We start from the raw sequence: 17,593 nt of genomic DNA on the forward strand, positions 1-17,593 counted from the left end.
TCCTATTTAATATTCAATTTACTACTTAAATTGCTATGATGGAGCTCAAATAATCAATATAGCTAGTGATAGTAGTATGAATTATATTACGAATTCCACATAGAAGTTGCATTGAAATAATAATACATTTATTATAGATGATGGCAACTCCCAATAAGTATACAAATAGCAATAGATGATGAAATTCATCCGAACTGTGATTGTTCCAACTAATACAAGCATCTTGAGAATGACTGAAGCTTGTTTTAAATAAATAAATCCCTACTCTAACTTTCTTTTTGACTTCTTTCTAAATCTGAGAAAGGTAACAAACTCTAATATAATGCTTTATTTTGAGTACAACTCAATGATTTAAAAAGCCACTTTCACTACACTTGATTAAGAGACTAGGAGTTTTCTAGATTAATGCTACTATTTATGTTCCATTTAATAGTCCTGCCTTATAAATAGAATTTGAATTGTAGACTAATTATAGATTTTTTGCAAGGAGCTGTCAATTTTAATAATGCTTTATATTTGCAAAACATTGAATAGGTGTAGTTGATAATTATAAGTGAAAGCTAGTACTACAGATAAAGAGATAATGTATTTATACAAGTTTGAGTTTGAAAATAGGGGTTACAAGTGACTTTTATTTATTAGATATATTTACACTGGTTTTAGAGATATTTCAAAGGTCAAAACTCTAAAAATTTCGAAATATTTTAAGTTCTAATATAACAGTTAAATATAATGATCAAATATTATTTTTAACAGGTATGCTTCTATCTAAACTATTTATAGTTTTATATATTGCATAATAATAGACAAATAAGGATTTGTAATAAATCCAAAAACTTAGCGAGGGCTCAAGAAAGTTATTACAGGTTTTTAATCTCCGAGATCAAGTAACACATTTTATTTTAATAATAAATTCTTATTAGGTATTTTGTATATAATCAAATAGAGCTTTATATATCTTATCTCATTGGAAGTTAACTAAAGAGCGAGTAGATTACTTAGAACCCTAATATACAACATTCAAATAATGTAACTTAATTAATGATGTAAATAATCCTGTAAATTGTTGAAAATAATCAAATTTCTAAAACTCTCCAAATTATAGGGATCATTATTAATATTTCGGCAATCAAAATACTCAAATAGTTTTGTAGTTATTGATATAGTAAACCTCATATGTTTCAATTCGCTATAAAGTCTTTGATTATATATTTAATAGTAAATGTACTAATAGTAAATGTACTAATAGTAAATGTACTAATAGTAAAATCCCACAAGTCTTTACAGTACTCAAATCCTAATAGTAAATTAAGATAAATGAATTCACTGAAATATATTAATATAAACTACCTGTATACATTAACCTTCTAGATTTATAAACAGGGCCATAATACCAGAAATAGATGCTATGCAAAAGTGGAAGATATAAAGAGCTATTAGAACACCACCAAATATCTTATTATTTTTGTAAAAAAATGTCGAATAGTAAACCCATGCAGGAATAAGTAAAACAAATATCCCATCAAGTGTTCCCCCTGTAACTTGTATTAGCTTTGCAACTGAACTAAATGATACTGCTAAAATTCCAGCAAAAGTGAGGACCATTATCAAGTTAAACGCATGTAAGTAGTGCCTTGCAGAGAATTTCCTTGGAACATTACAACAAAACCTTTTTAACTTGCAACAATCTTTATATTGATCGATATTAGAATCTTCTATATTTGTTGGTTGTTGCCAACTTAAATGAGACTTAACATTTCCTAACTGAATCGTAGAAGCATTTGTTGAAATTCCAGCAGTAGAAAACAGGTCATCCTCGTGACTATGAGACTTCCCCAAAACATTAGTACTATCTAATTTTAATTTATCTTCTATTTCAATATTAGTCTGAACAAAATTCTGATTTACTTTACGTCTAATTACTTTATATGTTTTAATAATCAAAGAAGCAACACTGTTAGATAGAGGTAAAGTTTCCATACATATAGTAACTGTTAAGGCTAATGTAAGATAAATCCTTGCACATACAACTAAGGGATCATTGTATAAAAAGTTGTTAATAACATTTGGAAGTGTATTTTCCTTGAAAATCGCATATCCTGCCATCCCAACAGTACTATTTACACTAGCTATTACAAATGCGAATACAACCACAATCCCCTTAATTTTTAAAGAAGAAAAATCTCTAATATTTTCTGTAATTGGTAAAAGAACCAAATGACAAAAATAAGAGAACAGAACAATGTTTGAGATACTACATAATCCCCAAAAACCACTTGTAGTATCAATATTAAAAAGCTTAGTATCGCCTTTACTACAATAATGTGGATTTATATTACGAATAGTAGTTCCATCACATTGAGGAGGCTGAGATGAACCCAAATAACGATATGTAATAATTAAACTAGTTGAAACTGTAGATATTACAGATAAAAATGAGGCAAACCTTACTGCTGTAAAATCATTTGGTAGACATAAGAAAAAGACGATAATACAGAAAAAGATTACACATCTGTAACGCTCAGTAAAGAAATTCGAGATAAACATGAATATATAATAGAATATATGAGCTATTTTGGAATCCTTCAAACCAGGATTTCTTTGAGCTAATAATGGAAGTTCAGTTTGGACTAATTTCGTTAATGGTACAACAAAATCCGATAAAAAAATTAATAGACATGGAATCATAAAAAGGCAATCAATCAGAATAGCCATATCACAAATAACTACAATTTGTTCTGCTATCTTCTCACGTCTTGTTTTCATCTTAGGTGGATTTAAGGGAGTAATAACCTCAGTATGTGGTATCTTTATTTCACCTGTAATACTATGATACAAAAGTTCAGTTATAGTCCCCACATTATAATGTATACCTGCCATTATTAATATATATATTGTAGAACCACATAAGATACTCCAGTAAATTAAAATAATTAAACCTAATATTAATCCTGTCTGGAGAAATGCCCATGGCAATGTCAGGATTCCCATACCCGTAGCTGCACTTATTAATAACAAACATGTTGAAAGAAAGGAATTCTTACCGAGTATGCTCATTATTCCTGTACATTTATATTATTTATATTTACTTTTGAATTCCCACCATAAATAGCGCTACTCAAATGTATTACAGCAAATATCAGCGCTTAAGGTAGAATAATTTTGGGAAATTACAAACTAAATTTGTATATCTTTGTTTGTGATTCAATCCAAAATATTTTAAATAACTATGATGTACAGTAATTTTCACATTTACCAATATAGACTATAGGAAACTTGAGGCTTGAGTATATTGTGGCGAAGTGGCAAGACATGAGATCTTGTAATTAGCTAGAGGGCTGGTTATGGTGACTAGAAAAAAAGTTCATAATAGCTTTAAAGGTAGAACAAATCCATTGTAGAATAAGAAATATCACTATTATGTGAGGTTCATTTATTTTAGTTACATAACTGATATATGCAGGGAGGCAGAGTATGAATATAGCATCGATAGTTCCCCCTATAACTTCGGTAAGAACAGCAACTGAAGATAATCTGGTTGCAATAAAAGCACCAAAAGAGAGTAAAAAGAAAAGGCAAATTATTCTAAATATCTTAGTTTTGGTAAAACGTGGAGCTGAAGCAGATACAGATATAGTAACATTTGGAGCATATGGTTGCTCTAGCATAGAAGTTGAATTTTCTTCTTCTGTTATTTGACTATAATGCTGTTCTCTGTTAGATTCAATATTTGTATTAAGCTCTATGTAGCGTATTTCCATACAGGATGATATATTATCATTTAATTGTGATGTATATGAATCAAAATCGCAAAAGTTTTGTAACTCTGAGTTTGACCATGAAGTTATATTTTTACTTTGAGATATATTCTTAGATTGTAATGTATAATCTTTGCTAAATATATTAATAAATGAGGCTATCATAGGATATACTGATAATGGAATTAATATAAATATTGATATTGTAAGACATATTCTAATGATAGTAGCTTCATTATCATTTGTTGGAAAGTTAACAAGTATATTTGGTTTCACATCTTCACCAAATGCAATATAACCAGCTAGAGCAATTGTAAAATTACATGTAACTGCATATATCATTATTAAACTCACTATAACACTAAAAAAAAAATATTATTGCAATATAAAATTAAACCATGTAATTCTGGAATACAATGATAACTTACAAGTTTTTAAGTTTACTTGGGTCTTTCATTTGTCTCCCAACTTCTATAATGTTAAAATGACAAAAAAATATAAATAATAAAAGATTTCCAAGCCCTAAAGCATTTGATATCCTTTGATTATTAAAAAAAGGTACTAATTAACTGACTAAAATTTAAGAGTTTAGTTGAAAACTTACCCTTCAAAACTGAAATTAAACCATTTCGGAGAAAAATTATCAAATGAACTATTTATAGCTATTCTATAGGCCTTTGCACCTATTAATATCATGGTTATTCCCATTGCTACTATTGACATCCAACTGAAATATCGAATATGAGTTACATTTTTTGGTGAGCATAAAATGAAGAATATTATACAAGATAGTATAATTGCACCTTCACGGCAGCTAAGTAAATAATAAAGCATTTCTATTACTTGTTTAAGTGTATTTGGCCAATCAGGTGACAATTTTCTATTCATTAATTTGAATGATTTTGCAATAGCTGGCATAAAATCTCCTACATAAATTATTGCAAACATTAAAATTATTTCGTATCTATATTTTATACAAGAATTTGTAATTCAAGTTTCAATAATACATACCAAGGAACATTAAATAACAAGGTACTACTAAGAAACAATCCATAAATATGAATATATCCAGTATTCGCATGTATTTAATTACCTTCTTTGAAATAGGACGTCTAAAGTGTTTGAAAAAGAGTTAATAGTACTAAAATAACTTTCAAGATATTTCTAATAATTAAATAGGTAATTAACCTTATTATAGCTGAACTAACCTGTTATTATTGACTAGAGAAAATAGAGGAATGAATTGAGTAGGTACTGATACACTAAATGAGCCATATCTCCTTTGGTGTGTAAGTATACAGTACAGTAAATCTGGATAGTCTTTTGCATTATGATACTAAATATATTAAATTAGATGTATTTCAATTATTAAAAAATAAATGTAAATGAGCTATATTTATCTGTTAAAATCAAACAATTTACCTGTGCTGAGGTTATCAATATTATCATTGTTAAACCACATGTTAGGGCTGATATAATAAATACTATAAGTCCAGATATTATCCCTAAATATACAAAATAGTTTTGTTATATTTCATGACATTCAATAACATTTCTAAATTTTTCTTTGCTGCATTTACCCGTCTTCATTAAAGCCAAAGGAAGCGTCAAAGTGCCAACTCCTACACATGAACTAGCTAAAAATAAAAAAGTAGACAATAATGAACCTCTATTAAATGCCATTAAGACAATTTATTATTATTAATTAGAAGGGAATATATTCTACTTCTAGCATAAACTATACTATTTAAAGTTCATGCAATTTCCAAATACATCAATAATGTAGCGCCAAATTCATGTAAGCTAAATCATTAAATAAAAGAGAAATATATGGGTTATTCAGAAAAATTTTATATCTACAAACCTAATAAAACTACCCAGTAGAATGTCTCCCTTGATAACTTTGATACCACAAACGGTGGTTATAAGTATTTGAACTAGAAAAGTTCCCTCCATTAGAGGTATTAATAGCATTAAAGCTGTGATAGTTATTCCTATTATTAGGTATATAAGAGGAATTACGTTTAGTAAGATTAATATTATTGCTTGGATTATATTTGTATCCATTATATGTAGGGGTTTTACTGCTATAAGTACTATCGTGACTTACAGGAGGATCTGTAGCTTTATGTCTATCATTTGGATCAAAACACTCATAATATGTTTTTCTATGAGATTGATAATCATTCTGTCTATATTCAGATAGTTTCTGACGTTTAAAGTCACTCTGCCATGAGGAATTTCTTTTCCTAAATGAAGATGTAGGTTGTATTTGTTGTAGTAAGTGAGTAGATTGCAGTTGTTGGATATCTTCCATTGAATTTTCCCTTTTATTAGTATGGGAATCTGAAATAGGTGTCCATGGATCACATTTAGATGAGCCTACGGATATCATTTTTTCTATATGGTCTGGACATTTTTTCCTAGGAATAATTGGAAGTGAAGATATTTCTTCAGTTGTTTTTTCTTCCTTATGTTGTTTTATAAAGTTATCTTTTGAGTTTGGAATTTCTTTTTCTGGATTCCCTGTTTGGGTTTCTCTATCAAAAAGGATTAAATTTGTTTGGTCATCTGACTCTTTCTCTTCATCACTTTTAACAAGTTTTCGAAGTCTTTTTCTATATTCATGTTTAAGCTTTGTATAATTAGTTTCATTAGAAGTAAAAGTAACATCAGCAGATGAAGAAATTTTTTTAAGTCTTCTTTTAGATTTTAAATGTAATTTCTGTTCTTCAACTTCATGAGGTTTACTTGTTTCACAAAATTTTGCAGACATATCCTTAATTAAATGATTTTGTTCTTCAGAAGTTTTTAATATTTCGTTCTTTACTTTTTTATTTAAAGTTTCCTTTTGCTTTTTTTTAGTGCTAACCCCTTCTATTTTACTACTTTTTTTGGGTTTTTGTGACTTATCTGTATCTTCTTCACTTACCCGAATACCTTGTTTTAATATAACATCTTGTTCAAGTTCAGAATTTTCAACTTGTACTTGATCAGTATATTTGTTAGTTTCTACAAATTCATTAGATATTTCCACCACTTTATTTTCTAGTACTTGATTATTAATGCTATCTACAAGTTTTTCCTGAGAGTTTATATCTGATAATTCTCTATATTCTGGAATAGATTTACATTCTAGAATAGATTCACATTCTGAAGTAGATTTACATTCTGGAATAGATTTATAATCACTTAGCATTTCAATAATTTGATCTTTATAATCAGTGACTACTTCTTGTTCTATTTGCTCTGATAATTTATTTACTTCTTCAGGTTCATGTTTGTCAAATTGTATATCAGAAGTAACCCTGTTTACAATACCCTCTGTAGTTATAGTTTCTTCTTCTTGCTCAATATTTGTTTCAAGTTGTTTCTGTTCCTCCCTTTTTACTAAGTGTCTAGAAGATCTTCTAACTTTTTGAATACTTTCTGGAGTTCCTTCTAATGAAACTAAGGGTTTTTTCACTTTTTCCCGATTATAGGCACATCTTGTATAGTATGGTCGTTTAACTGATGCACCAATACTTCCAAAATTACTAGTTAGATTTGATGGTGGTTCTAGAATATCTCCATTTAATGTATTCCTAAGCCAAGAATATAAAGGTAATACATCTAAAATATCAAAAGTGGGAAAATCATTTGTGCACCCAAAATCATTCAATTTGCTATTCTTTGGGTGGTATTCAGGATACCTTAAATTTGATGTCATATAAATAGGGATATCACTCTTTATATTTTCATCTTCACTCTTAGAAATAAGCCTATTAAAAGCATTAACACAGCGATTCCAACAATTTTGAGAGTCAAATCTTGTTACATCAATATCTAAGTTATCAGTACTATCTTCATAAAAATCAAAAGGTATTAGTTCCCATTGAGTTTTGCAAGCTGAAGATAGTTTTAAAGCTTGAGTATTACCTATAATTAATGGTGAATTATTTTTTAAATATGTATTTGCAGTTCCTATAATGTTAGTATTGAAATTATTGCCAAAATTCTGAACTAATCTCATACTTTTTGTATGAGCAGGAAAAAAGCCACATATATCTTTAGCTAAATATCTAGCATATATTGAAGAATCATTCCCTGCAATAATAACACGCGAATATAGTGGATGAGATAGTTCACATGGATTTTGAGTCCTATATATACAAATTGAATAATTCCCAGTTAAATAATTTTGAATTACTTGTGGATCATTATTTTTTGTTTTTAAATTATTATATTTCATCCTCAATCCTTTTTCATTTAATATTTCAAATATTTTACTGCGAATAAGTTGAATATTCTTAATATCTCTATAATTATCTGGCCAAATTGAAGGGAGTTCCATAGTAACTTCAGGTTCATTTGAAGTATCTTGTTGCTTGTTTAACAATTCACCATTAGAAACAAAGTGTACTTTTAACCATTCCTTAAGATTATTTGCAACTTCTTCAGAAAGATGTTCTTCCAAAGGTTTTATTTTATTAGTTTCAGTAAGTGAAGTGTTCCCACGAGTATCCAGTGAATTGTGAATACCTTGTACTGTATTTTTTGTATTATGTAGTAAATTAGATCCTTGCGTATTACTAGTTAAATTATTTGAGTTCCGTTTTCTACTCTTTGCTGGCCGTGATTGTGTATTACTAGTATTTACTGTCTCTATAAGAGAAAATGTTGGAAAAGTTTCCGGAGTATTTAATGTAACTTCTTCTAGTGCTTCACAAGAGTTATAAGAGAGATCCCATGTATTCATTGAACATACCCATTCATCAGGTAATGTATCAGGATTCATACCCAAGGGTAAACGTCGCCATTTCTTACATATTTCACATTGAGCCCAATTTACAAGTTCAGGAACCACTTCAGTCAATACCTTGTCATTATTTAGCATAAAGAAATGATACTAAAATATATTTCTAAAATAGCCAGTAATATCTCTAATTGTATAATTGTATAATAATATACCGTATAAATTCTCCTTTTTTCTATAAAACTCTCTTTTAAGTTTCATTGTACTAAAGCATTACTAGCGCCAATATGTCACGCTAAATGTTTCAAATGAGTAGTTCTTAATTCTTAGATTTCAACTATAACTGAGGCTATTGCATTTTTTTTCTTAATAATATGTGAATTTTCTGAATTTTGACTAATCTGTTTAAGTTCTAAAATATTTAAATTCTGCTTATCTTTGCAAGTCTTTATATACGCCTCAACCCAGATTTGTGGATCATGTATCTGGCTGAAAAATGCCATGATACATTGTTTTTGGTACATTATAGAGCATTCTAAGTTATTAAAATGCTCTACTTTACTTCCAAAAGCTATGTAACCATGTACAGATACACTAGCAAGTGCAACACTAACTACATAAGGCTGATTATCCATATTAGGAACTACAATAACATTAGTAAATCCAAGATATTGAGTAAATTCTGACAATTGAAATAAAATAGATTTTGTATTTGAAAAAACAAATATTTTTATTAATTCTCGAAATGAAGTTTCTATTTCATTCTGAGATATATTTGAAGACTCAGAATTGCATTGTAAAAGGCATACTGGAATATCTCTTAAAAGATATGGATAAGCATAAATTAAACCTATATCAAGATTTGGGACTACTAATAATATAGGAAAAGGTGAAGATAAAATAGATTTACTACTGTGTATATATAGGTCGTATAAGGGATTCCATGCAAGTTGCCAAATCATGAGATTAAATAACTTCTCAGCAGGATAAGTAGTGTCATTTATATTCAATCTAATTAGTTGTTTAGATGAAACCCAAACTATATCACTTATAGATGTTTGTACATAACAATCTTCAGCAATATATATTACATGATCATCTAATTTTAATAAATGTCCCATAGATGTCTCACTTTCAAGTACTTTGGCCATATAGATGTTTATATATTGAGTTGGATCTCCTAGTTTAATCACTTCTTTATTCAAATGACTACAACCAGTGATTTTTATAAGAACTTTAAAGTAAGGTAATATAGAGAACATTAAAATTTTGATTATTGCTTTTCTTTTTTTTTTAGCGTACATGTGACGCCACGTTCACGTTTTTTACCTCACAAAATATGCCCTTGTCTCCAATAGAATTTAACCTCTTCAGTACAATAATTAATGAATGATAAAAAAAAAGCTAAAGATAACTGGAGAGTTGATGTAGATAGTTTAATTGAATTACTACGTCGGAGACAGTTATCAGACTCTCAGAGTCAAGGTAGAAAAATTTTGGAAGTATTGAGACAAATTGTTGATAGATATCCTTGGAAAAATGCCTATGAACTTTATCAAATCATTCGTAAAATTGGAAATGAAATTTCAAGTGTAGATCCATTAGCTTTTATTGTTGGAAATGTTGTTAGGAGATTACTAAATGTTATTCGTAAAGAGTATGCAAAACTTACTACATCTCAGGTAAAACAACCGACATATTTTGATAATATGAATCTATCTGACATTTGCGATTCAACATCTGTAAGTATGAGCTTACTACGTTCTGCTGTTTTTGAGGGTATAAATGAACTTTTACATGAATTAGGTCAATCATGGGATTTTGATTCTAGTCTAGATATATTCCAAACAAATGATAAAATTTTAGTATATGGGTATTCATCACTTGTAGAACGGTTATTAAGGAGTATATCTAAAAAAAGACAAAATCTAATCATATTTGTTGTTGATGGCGATCCAGAAAGAAAATCTGAAGAATTTGTAGTGAAAATTTCACATGATATCAATATATCTGCTATCCTAGTATCTGATTCAAGTATATTTAATATTATGCCTAAAGTAAATAAAGTTATTCTTAGTGCTTCAGCAATATTTCCTGATGGAGGAGCAGTAACCCTATCTGGTGGTTATTTAATAGCCCAGACAGCTTCTTACTTCTTTGTTCCTGTAATAATGATATCTGCATTATATAAATTATATCATTTCCCTTTATTTGATTATGAAAGAACTAATTCTATAGTACCTCCCAATATATTTATGAACTTATTAAAACAAATACCAAATGTACACTTTGCTATAAATAAATTTGACTTAGTTCCTGGAAATTTAATTAGTATCTTTATTACAGAAAGTGGATCTCTTACTCCTTCTCATTTGTATGAGCTAAGTAAATCACGTTTCCATCTACATGATATAGATCTAGATTTTAACTATTCACTAGAAAATGGCACTGGATTATAATTATTAAACTATTGATCTTAATATTATCGAATTTATATTAGGTAATAAATAACCTCTCTTAAAAATATTATTAATTACTAAAAATAGGGTTAAATTAAAAAAAAAAAAAAAAATTATATATATTGTCAATATTAAAATAAATCAAAACCAAACCATAAATTTATTAAATCATTATTTCTGGAAACTATAATGTATTGTTTATAACCAATAACTCATTATTAAATGTTTAGATTATTCATGTCTTGTCTTTAGTCTTTAGGGTAGTCGATATCTATGAATTAATGAAAAGACATGTATTTTATACATCCTTCCTTGTTTTACAATCTATTAATGAATAATAACAAAGTGGATTTATAATGGATAATAATAACTTTAAATATAGAAATATAAATATTAGGAACCCTTTAAATACTGTAACAAAACTAAATTTCAGAACTGCAGTATCATGTCCTAATATATCTAAACAACAGAATAAATATTTAAATTCACCTAGACCTATAAGTGTCATTAAATATCCATATATGTATAATGATGGAAATTTTAAGAATAATAATCAATATCAATTAGGAGAAATATGGATTACTGAAAAACGTGAAAGAAAAAATTATGAAACACAAAATAATATAAAGAGATATGTAAATCTTGATATTAAAGAATCTACTCATGCTTTATGCAATGATGTAAATAGTACTTTGAAAGATAGTTTCAGTCAATTAGGGGAAATTGGAAGAAATTGGATTAATGAACAATCTATTCATTTTAAAGAAATTACCTCAAGTAAAACATTTGAAGAACTATATTATGCAATACCTGATAAAGTTGCAAATATACTAGATAATTTCAACTTTACAAATAATGATATAAATAATTATTTACAACATAATTTACAATCCAAAAAATATACTTATAAATATCCAAAAAGGGTACTAGTTAAAGGACATAGGAATTTATCAAATACAGTAAATATTAGATCTAATGTTATTAGGCATCATGCTCAAACAAAAAATTTATTAGAAACTTTTTCCATGCCTTTATTAATAGGGTTAAATTATATTATTGATCTAGTTGCCAATTTAAGTATCAAATTCTGTCCAAAAATTCCAGATAAAAATAAAGCTTATCCTGGTACTGGATGTATTTTATTGGATTTTTTCAATGATTTCATTGATAATAATTTATTTCAAGATGAAAATTACCCTATTAAAAAAGATTATTCACAAAAAGAGCAGAATGAAAATCAAATTAATAAAGAACTATATCAAAATTATACTAAAATAAATGATCAACAAAAAAACTATTCTATAAGTGGTACTATATTTACAAAATGTTATCATAGAGCAGATAGCGATGTATTTGATCCTTTAGAATATGTACAGAAAGTTCCACCAACAATGCCTTGTCAAGAAAAAGAGGGTTATATTAAAAATGGAAAAATTAATATATATAATTAGGATTCATATAACTTTTAAATATTTGAAACTTTTCTTTGTAATATTTTATAAAGAAAATATATATATTAGTCAAATTTAATATATTATTATTCCTTAAAATTAAATATTATATAATTCTTATATAATTATTGAATTATCTAAAAATACGTATATTGAAAGATATTTCATCACTTTTCTTCTTTTTTCTTTTGTTACAAAATACTATTTAACTTCAATATAAAAAAAATTTATATTATTTTAATATATTACCTAAATATATATTTACTTATATTATTTAAAATTATTGTAAATAATTATTCTATAAATCTCAAATATAATTTGAAAATACTTAAAACAAAAATCTTAATACATATATTTGAAATCTTATTATTAACTAAAAATAATCAAATTATATTTTAAATTACCTTAGAGTAAAATCATTTATTATTTAAATTTACCTAAATCTAAAAAATTATATTTTAATTATTATTATTATTTTATTCAAAATATTGAATATAACTTTATATATGTATCTTTCAAGTTTTTAAATTAGTTCAATATTATAATTCACTCATTTTTATAAAATGTCAATTTAACTATTGTAATTACATTATAATTAAAATCTTTGAAATTACAATCAAATATTATATTATTTTATTCTTATTGAAATCCTTACAATATTACTATAATTATTGAAATTTTAAATTAATCATTATTAAAATATAATATATAATCAATAATCAATATTTAATCCATTTTTTTTTTCAATAGTTAATTTATATATTTAATAAATTATATTATAATCTATTTTATATTATAAATTGTAAATTATATAATAAAATTAAATCCATATCACTTTCTCATTTTAAAACATTTATTACTCTTTTCAAAGTTATAGTTAATTTTGTAATATAAATTAGGATTTATTATTATTTGTTATTATATTTATACTTAATATAAAATATAATCCCTTATTCCTTATATATAATTAATATTATTTATTTCCCTATTAATTATTGATTGTATATAAAAGATTTAAAATCCTCAATTACTAATCATTAAAGTAAAATAAATATTTGTTTGATTTTCATATAAATAACATTAATATAATACCAATATATATTCAAGTATCAGTTAAAAGACATTAATTATTAAAAATCAAATAAATAAGTTTTACTTAAAATATATCAATAGTTATCTGAAATTCTATTCATTTATTATTACCAAAATAATAAAAATTATAATAAGATTATTATTTTTATACTTTAAATTATAAATTAAATAGTAATTTCTGCCTAGATTATTTTATATTTCTTATTAATAAGGTATAATATTACAAGCTGTTAATAGTTCTTATACCCTAATAACAGTTTAAATATTAATTAATGAAAGTATAAAATAATTCCAAATAGTTACTATAAAGCAACAAGGTAATATAAAAATCATTAAAAATATGAAATTTATTATTTTACTGAATATATATATAGAATTTGTTTATTTTATTAAAAAAACCAAAAAAAAAAATTAATCCATAAATAGCTGTTTATACAAATCCCTATTATATGATTTCTTATTTAATTAATAAACTTTTACCATTATATATATTTGATCAAATAGATGATTTTTTTATAAATTATGGTTTATTACTTAATACTTTGACACCATTTAGATCTATTAATATTTTATAAGGCGCCTATTTTCTTATTTTTAATTTATTAATAATTCTGACCATCTAATTTATGTTAATTTTAATTTTTGTATTTATTAACAATATGACCCGCCATTAGGTTTTAGTTAAAACACAAATTTTAATTTTATATCTAATAAAAAGGAGTTTTTTTTTTTTTTTTTTTTTGTTTAAGGATAATTAGTTAACTATAATATATCTAATATTTTATAAATTTTGATATTTTCATTAGTAATTTGAAGTAACTAAATTATACTATCTTTGGAACTTTTTTTTTTAAATTTTCAGTGATATATAACTCTGGAATAGTATAAATATTTAAGGTAAATAAAAAGAATTGGCAGATTTTGATTGAGTCGGGACTTAATCTGTAATCTATTGAAGCTTTCATCTTTTTAATCGATTTATATTGCAAATATAAAATATATCATTACTGTATTGACAATAATTTATATAGGTAATGTAATACAATAAAGTTAGAAATTCCAAAGTTATGTATAATTCAAAGGTTCGTGTTTTATGGATTCCATTAGTTATTGTCCTTCTATATTTATGCTGTTGCCTATGGATAATTTATTGGCATTTAGTTAACAATGATCCTACCCCCCCTGAATCACATATAATGATATCATTGGTTACTTTTATTACAGTAACTATCTCTATAATATCCATTTTACTTATAAATATGAATTATAGAGTATATGGTCATTTTTATTCACGATGTAATTCTATAAAATTGAATACAAGTGAATCCTTGGAACAAATAGAAAATTCCCATATATGTCGAATAGATAATTCACAACAAATAGAATTAGCCAATTGTTCTAATTTTGAAGGTTCAAGGAGTTTATATAACAAATATTCTGGAAAATCTGGAAATAGTTCAATTTATTCGGAAAGGTTAAGTGAAGAATCTATTGATAACTCTTTACAAAATAATTCAAGATATATGACAGAATCTAGATCTTTAGATTCTAATAGACTTCTTATATTTGATTTATTACGTTATAGTTTAGGTATTCCAAAGAAAGATAAATATAAAAGTTTATTTATTCTCCCAACAAGAAAGATTATTATTACTGTTTCTATGTTATTATGGTGGTTTATAATTTTATTAGTATTTACTACTGCAAGATACTTAACAACTAGAACTTTATATGCACCTTTTTGTATGGAATTTGATTGTACAGATTATGTTTTAGTAGAATCTTCCAGACAAGATTTTTACAGCCAATTTTTAATTAATTTTTTTAATAATAAAGAATATGTAGAAGCTTTGAATTATATACCCCCTGGAGGTAATGATATGTGTATTGCTTTACATTCTATAAAACGTGGAGAGATTGAATATTTGACTATATCCCTTGGTTCTTTACTCCATGGAGCTAGCTTAGATGAACTTCGTCGTATTAGAATTATTATATTAGCTACAGATTATAATTCTGAAGAAGAGAATTTTATGAAACCTATACTTAATAAAATTCCAATATATACATTGATTCAACAATATCATGATCAAATATTTGATAAAAAGACTGATTTTTTTATTTTTAATGAAAATATTGGTTTTGCATCAGTATACCATCTTTGCCAAATGAAAACAGAGGATTTTGAACAATACTCCTTATTTGATAAAAGTAGTTATAAAGAGGATCCAGATCTTTGGGTACCTTTTATTTTATATCATGAAGCAGATTTGATTAGTGGGCCAAAGACTATATCACAGATTTTAATTGCAACAGATATAATTAATAATTATACAGATCCTCCTAAGAAATCTCCATATGAAGACTTTGATACTAATAAATTTACAAGGTGGAGAGCTATGATAGATCAATGGTGGCATAATCATTCACTTGTTTATAACTTATTATCATATATTAAGAATTACTGTATTGAATATAACTACAAAAGTTGTAATTGGTTTTTTGATCATATAATAAAAGTTGAATTTCCTATATATATTCCATTAGAAGTTGATCCAAATATTATAGGTTTTAAAGATATTCCTATTGAGTGGCAGGATAAACTTTTAAATGAAGATAATGTAAGGAAGACTTCATTTACTATTAAAGATAAAGAAAATTCCTTAATATATAAAGAGATGAATATAAAGGGGAAATTTTCAAATGATACTGATAATATATTTTATAGCAATGGAGATTATATAACAAAACATTGTAATTATATTAGAGGTGTTTTTACTTGTGAGCATAAATATTCAAAAGAAAACCCTCCAAGGATTCTTGTAGCTAAATCTTATACTCCTCCTTCAGGTTCTAATGAGCATTGGTATACTTCAGTTGACTTTATTACTGGATTTATATTTTATCCAATATTGTTGGCTTTTTCTGCAACATTTATAATTTTATTACTTTATTATTTATTTAAGTTAGTATTTTTAATTTTTAAGAAAATAAGTGGATCTAAAAATATAAGAATTCAGAATTCTTTGAGTAATATAGATGATAATATATGTTTTGAAAAAAGTGAGGATATACAATATGAATATCCAACAGAGAAAGAAACTAAATATTTGTATAATGAAAGACAAGAAATTGGAAATATTAATATAAAATCTAAATCCAAAAATAGAATACCTTGGAGGCTGATGTTATCACTTTTTTTCATATTCTGGGCAATAAGTATTATATTGTTTCTTACAATTGAGAGACCAAATATTGGGCCTACATACTCTCTTGGAATAACATATTCCACTACTCCAAGATTATTTACTGGGACTGTATTAATGTCTATAACAGCTTATGAAGCTTTAACTAAAGAACTTTCAGTCATTAATAATGCTAGAAAGATGCCTATTGATCATTATATAAACAATTTTCTAACAAGTAACCAAATATATCAAAATTCAATTATCCCAAATCCCTTTCAACATATTGGTAGAATATCAGCTATTGGAGGCAAATTATACCCTTGTTTAAGAACTATTTTTGTTACAACCCAGCAAACAATTTTAAATTCTTATTATAGTCTTGGAGGGGCATTTGTATTTGCTGAAAATCTTAAGTTAAAATTAAAAGGGAAAACTCCTTTATATATGTATAATTATGAATCACCCGATGTTATTAATATTAATTAACTTAGCAAATTTATACTAAATATAATTTGAAACTATCAAGCAATTTGTAGATTTACACTTTTCTATTACAGTTACTTTTTATCTGTATTGTATCCCTTACAATCAATGAATATAATTCAGTAAATACAAGTAACTTAAAAGTGTAATTAGCTACTGTAATCTTCTATTCAGATAAAATAAATTCAGTCAAGAACTATATAGATATTTCAGCTAAGTTATTCTACTTTACCTAACTTGAGATACTGTTTATTACCAAAGTTGATGTGAGGGGATTGTGGGAAATATATTTGTTAATTCTGATATTGGTTATAATAAATATTGTTACTAACTAGAAGAAAAAAAAGAAGTCCTTTAGGTTTATCAAGCTCTCAGGATCTTATTAAAAAAGTTGGAATTTTGATATAATACTGCTTTATAAGTACAT

At 25.9% G+C, this 17,593-nt stretch overlaps 7 protein-coding genes across 7 annotated transcripts, besides 18 other annotated features; 3 read left to right on the forward strand and 4 right to left on the reverse strand.

The window, feature by feature from the left end:
• Window positions 1–894: 894 nt before the first annotated feature.
• Window positions 895–915: a sequence feature (AT_rich).
• Window positions 916–1,359: 444 nt separating this feature from the next.
• Window positions 1,360–3,057, reverse strand: CMU_040210 (transmembrane amino acid transporter protein, putative; the record flags this gene model as incomplete). The annotated part of the gene is made up of 1 exon (XM_002139265.1): window positions 1,360–3,057. The coding sequence occupies one exon, from the start codon at window positions 3,055–3,057 to the stop codon at window positions 1,360–1,362; it is 1,698 nt and encodes a 565-aa protein (XP_002139301.1).
• A 269-nt stretch (window positions 3,058–3,326) lies between these two features.
• CMU_040220 (uncharacterized protein) lies at window positions 3,327–4,706 on the reverse strand (the record flags this gene model as incomplete). The annotated part of the gene is made up of 3 exons (XM_002139266.1): window positions 3,327–4,119; window positions 4,187–4,297; window positions 4,363–4,706. 3 exons carry the CDS (start codon window positions 4,704–4,706, stop codon window positions 3,327–3,329), a joined length of 1,248 nt encoding a protein of 415 aa, XP_002139302.1.
• Window positions 4,248–4,268: a sequence feature (AT_rich).
• A 389-nt stretch (window positions 4,707–5,095) lies between the features above and the next one.
• Window positions 5,096–5,139: a sequence feature (AT_rich).
• A 492-nt stretch (window positions 5,140–5,631) lies between these two features.
• CMU_040230 (CW-type Zinc Finger family protein) lies at window positions 5,632–8,634 on the reverse strand (the record flags this gene model as incomplete). Its single annotated transcript, XM_002139267.1, has 1 exon — window positions 5,632–8,634. One exon carries the CDS (start codon window positions 8,632–8,634, stop codon window positions 5,632–5,634), a length of 3,003 nt encoding a protein of 1,000 aa, XP_002139303.1.
• Window positions 7,957–7,986: a sequence feature (AT_rich).
• Window positions 8,635–8,819: 185 nt separating the features above from the next.
• CMU_040240 (uncharacterized protein) lies at window positions 8,820–9,755 on the reverse strand (the record flags this gene model as incomplete). The annotated part of the gene is made up of 1 exon (XM_002139268.1): window positions 8,820–9,755. The coding sequence occupies one exon, from the start codon at window positions 9,753–9,755 to the stop codon at window positions 8,820–8,822; it is 936 nt and encodes a 311-aa protein (XP_002139304.1).
• A 123-nt stretch (window positions 9,756–9,878) lies between these two features.
• Window positions 9,879–10,952, forward strand: CMU_040250 (initiation factor 2 subunit family protein; the record flags this gene model as incomplete). Its single annotated transcript, XM_002139269.1, has 1 exon — window positions 9,879–10,952. The coding sequence occupies one exon, from the start codon at window positions 9,879–9,881 to the stop codon at window positions 10,950–10,952; it is 1,074 nt and encodes a 357-aa protein (XP_002139305.1).
• Window positions 10,953–11,010: 58 nt separating this feature from the next.
• Window positions 11,011–11,094: a sequence feature (AT_rich).
• A 214-nt stretch (window positions 11,095–11,308) lies between these two features.
• CMU_040260 (uncharacterized protein) lies at window positions 11,309–12,403 on the forward strand (the record flags this gene model as incomplete). The annotated part of the gene is made up of 1 exon (XM_002139270.1): window positions 11,309–12,403. The coding sequence occupies one exon, from the start codon at window positions 11,309–11,311 to the stop codon at window positions 12,401–12,403; it is 1,095 nt and encodes a 364-aa protein (XP_002139306.1).
• Window positions 11,313–11,348: a sequence feature (AT_rich).
• Window positions 12,367–12,549: a sequence feature (AT_rich).
• A 67-nt stretch (window positions 12,550–12,616) lies between these two features.
• Window positions 12,617–12,911: a sequence feature (AT_rich).
• Window positions 12,912–12,955: 44 nt separating this feature from the next.
• Window positions 12,956–13,229: a sequence feature (AT_rich).
• A 51-nt stretch (window positions 13,230–13,280) lies between these two features.
• Window positions 13,281–13,386: a sequence feature (AT_rich).
• A 139-nt stretch (window positions 13,387–13,525) lies between these two features.
• Window positions 13,526–13,666: a sequence feature (AT_rich).
• Window positions 13,667–13,813: 147 nt separating this feature from the next.
• Window positions 13,814–13,911: a sequence feature (AT_rich).
• A 172-nt stretch (window positions 13,912–14,083) lies between these two features.
• Window positions 14,084–14,106: a sequence feature (AT_rich).
• Window positions 14,107–14,115: 9 nt separating this feature from the next.
• Window positions 14,116–14,150: a sequence feature (AT_rich).
• A 66-nt stretch (window positions 14,151–14,216) lies between these two features.
• Window positions 14,217–14,241: a microsatellite.
• A 17-nt stretch (window positions 14,242–14,258) lies between these two features.
• Window positions 14,259–14,295: a sequence feature (AT_rich).
• A 459-nt stretch (window positions 14,296–14,754) lies between these two features.
• On the forward strand, window positions 14,755–17,169 carry CMU_040270 (uncharacterized protein; the record flags this gene model as incomplete). Its single annotated transcript, XM_002139271.1, has 1 exon — window positions 14,755–17,169. The coding sequence occupies one exon, from the start codon at window positions 14,755–14,757 to the stop codon at window positions 17,167–17,169; it is 2,415 nt and encodes an 804-aa protein (XP_002139307.1).
• Window positions 15,302–15,330: a sequence feature (AT_rich).
• Window positions 16,428–16,489: a sequence feature (AT_rich).
• Window positions 17,170–17,593: the final 424 nt, after the last annotated feature.

Source organism: Cryptosporidium muris, genomic scaffold (genome assembly GCF_000006515.1).
Source record: "Cryptosporidium muris RN66 scf_1106632373453 genomic scaffold, whole genome shotgun sequence".
NCBI lineage: Eukaryota > Apicomplexa > Conoidasida > Eucoccidiorida > Cryptosporidiidae > Cryptosporidium > Cryptosporidium muris.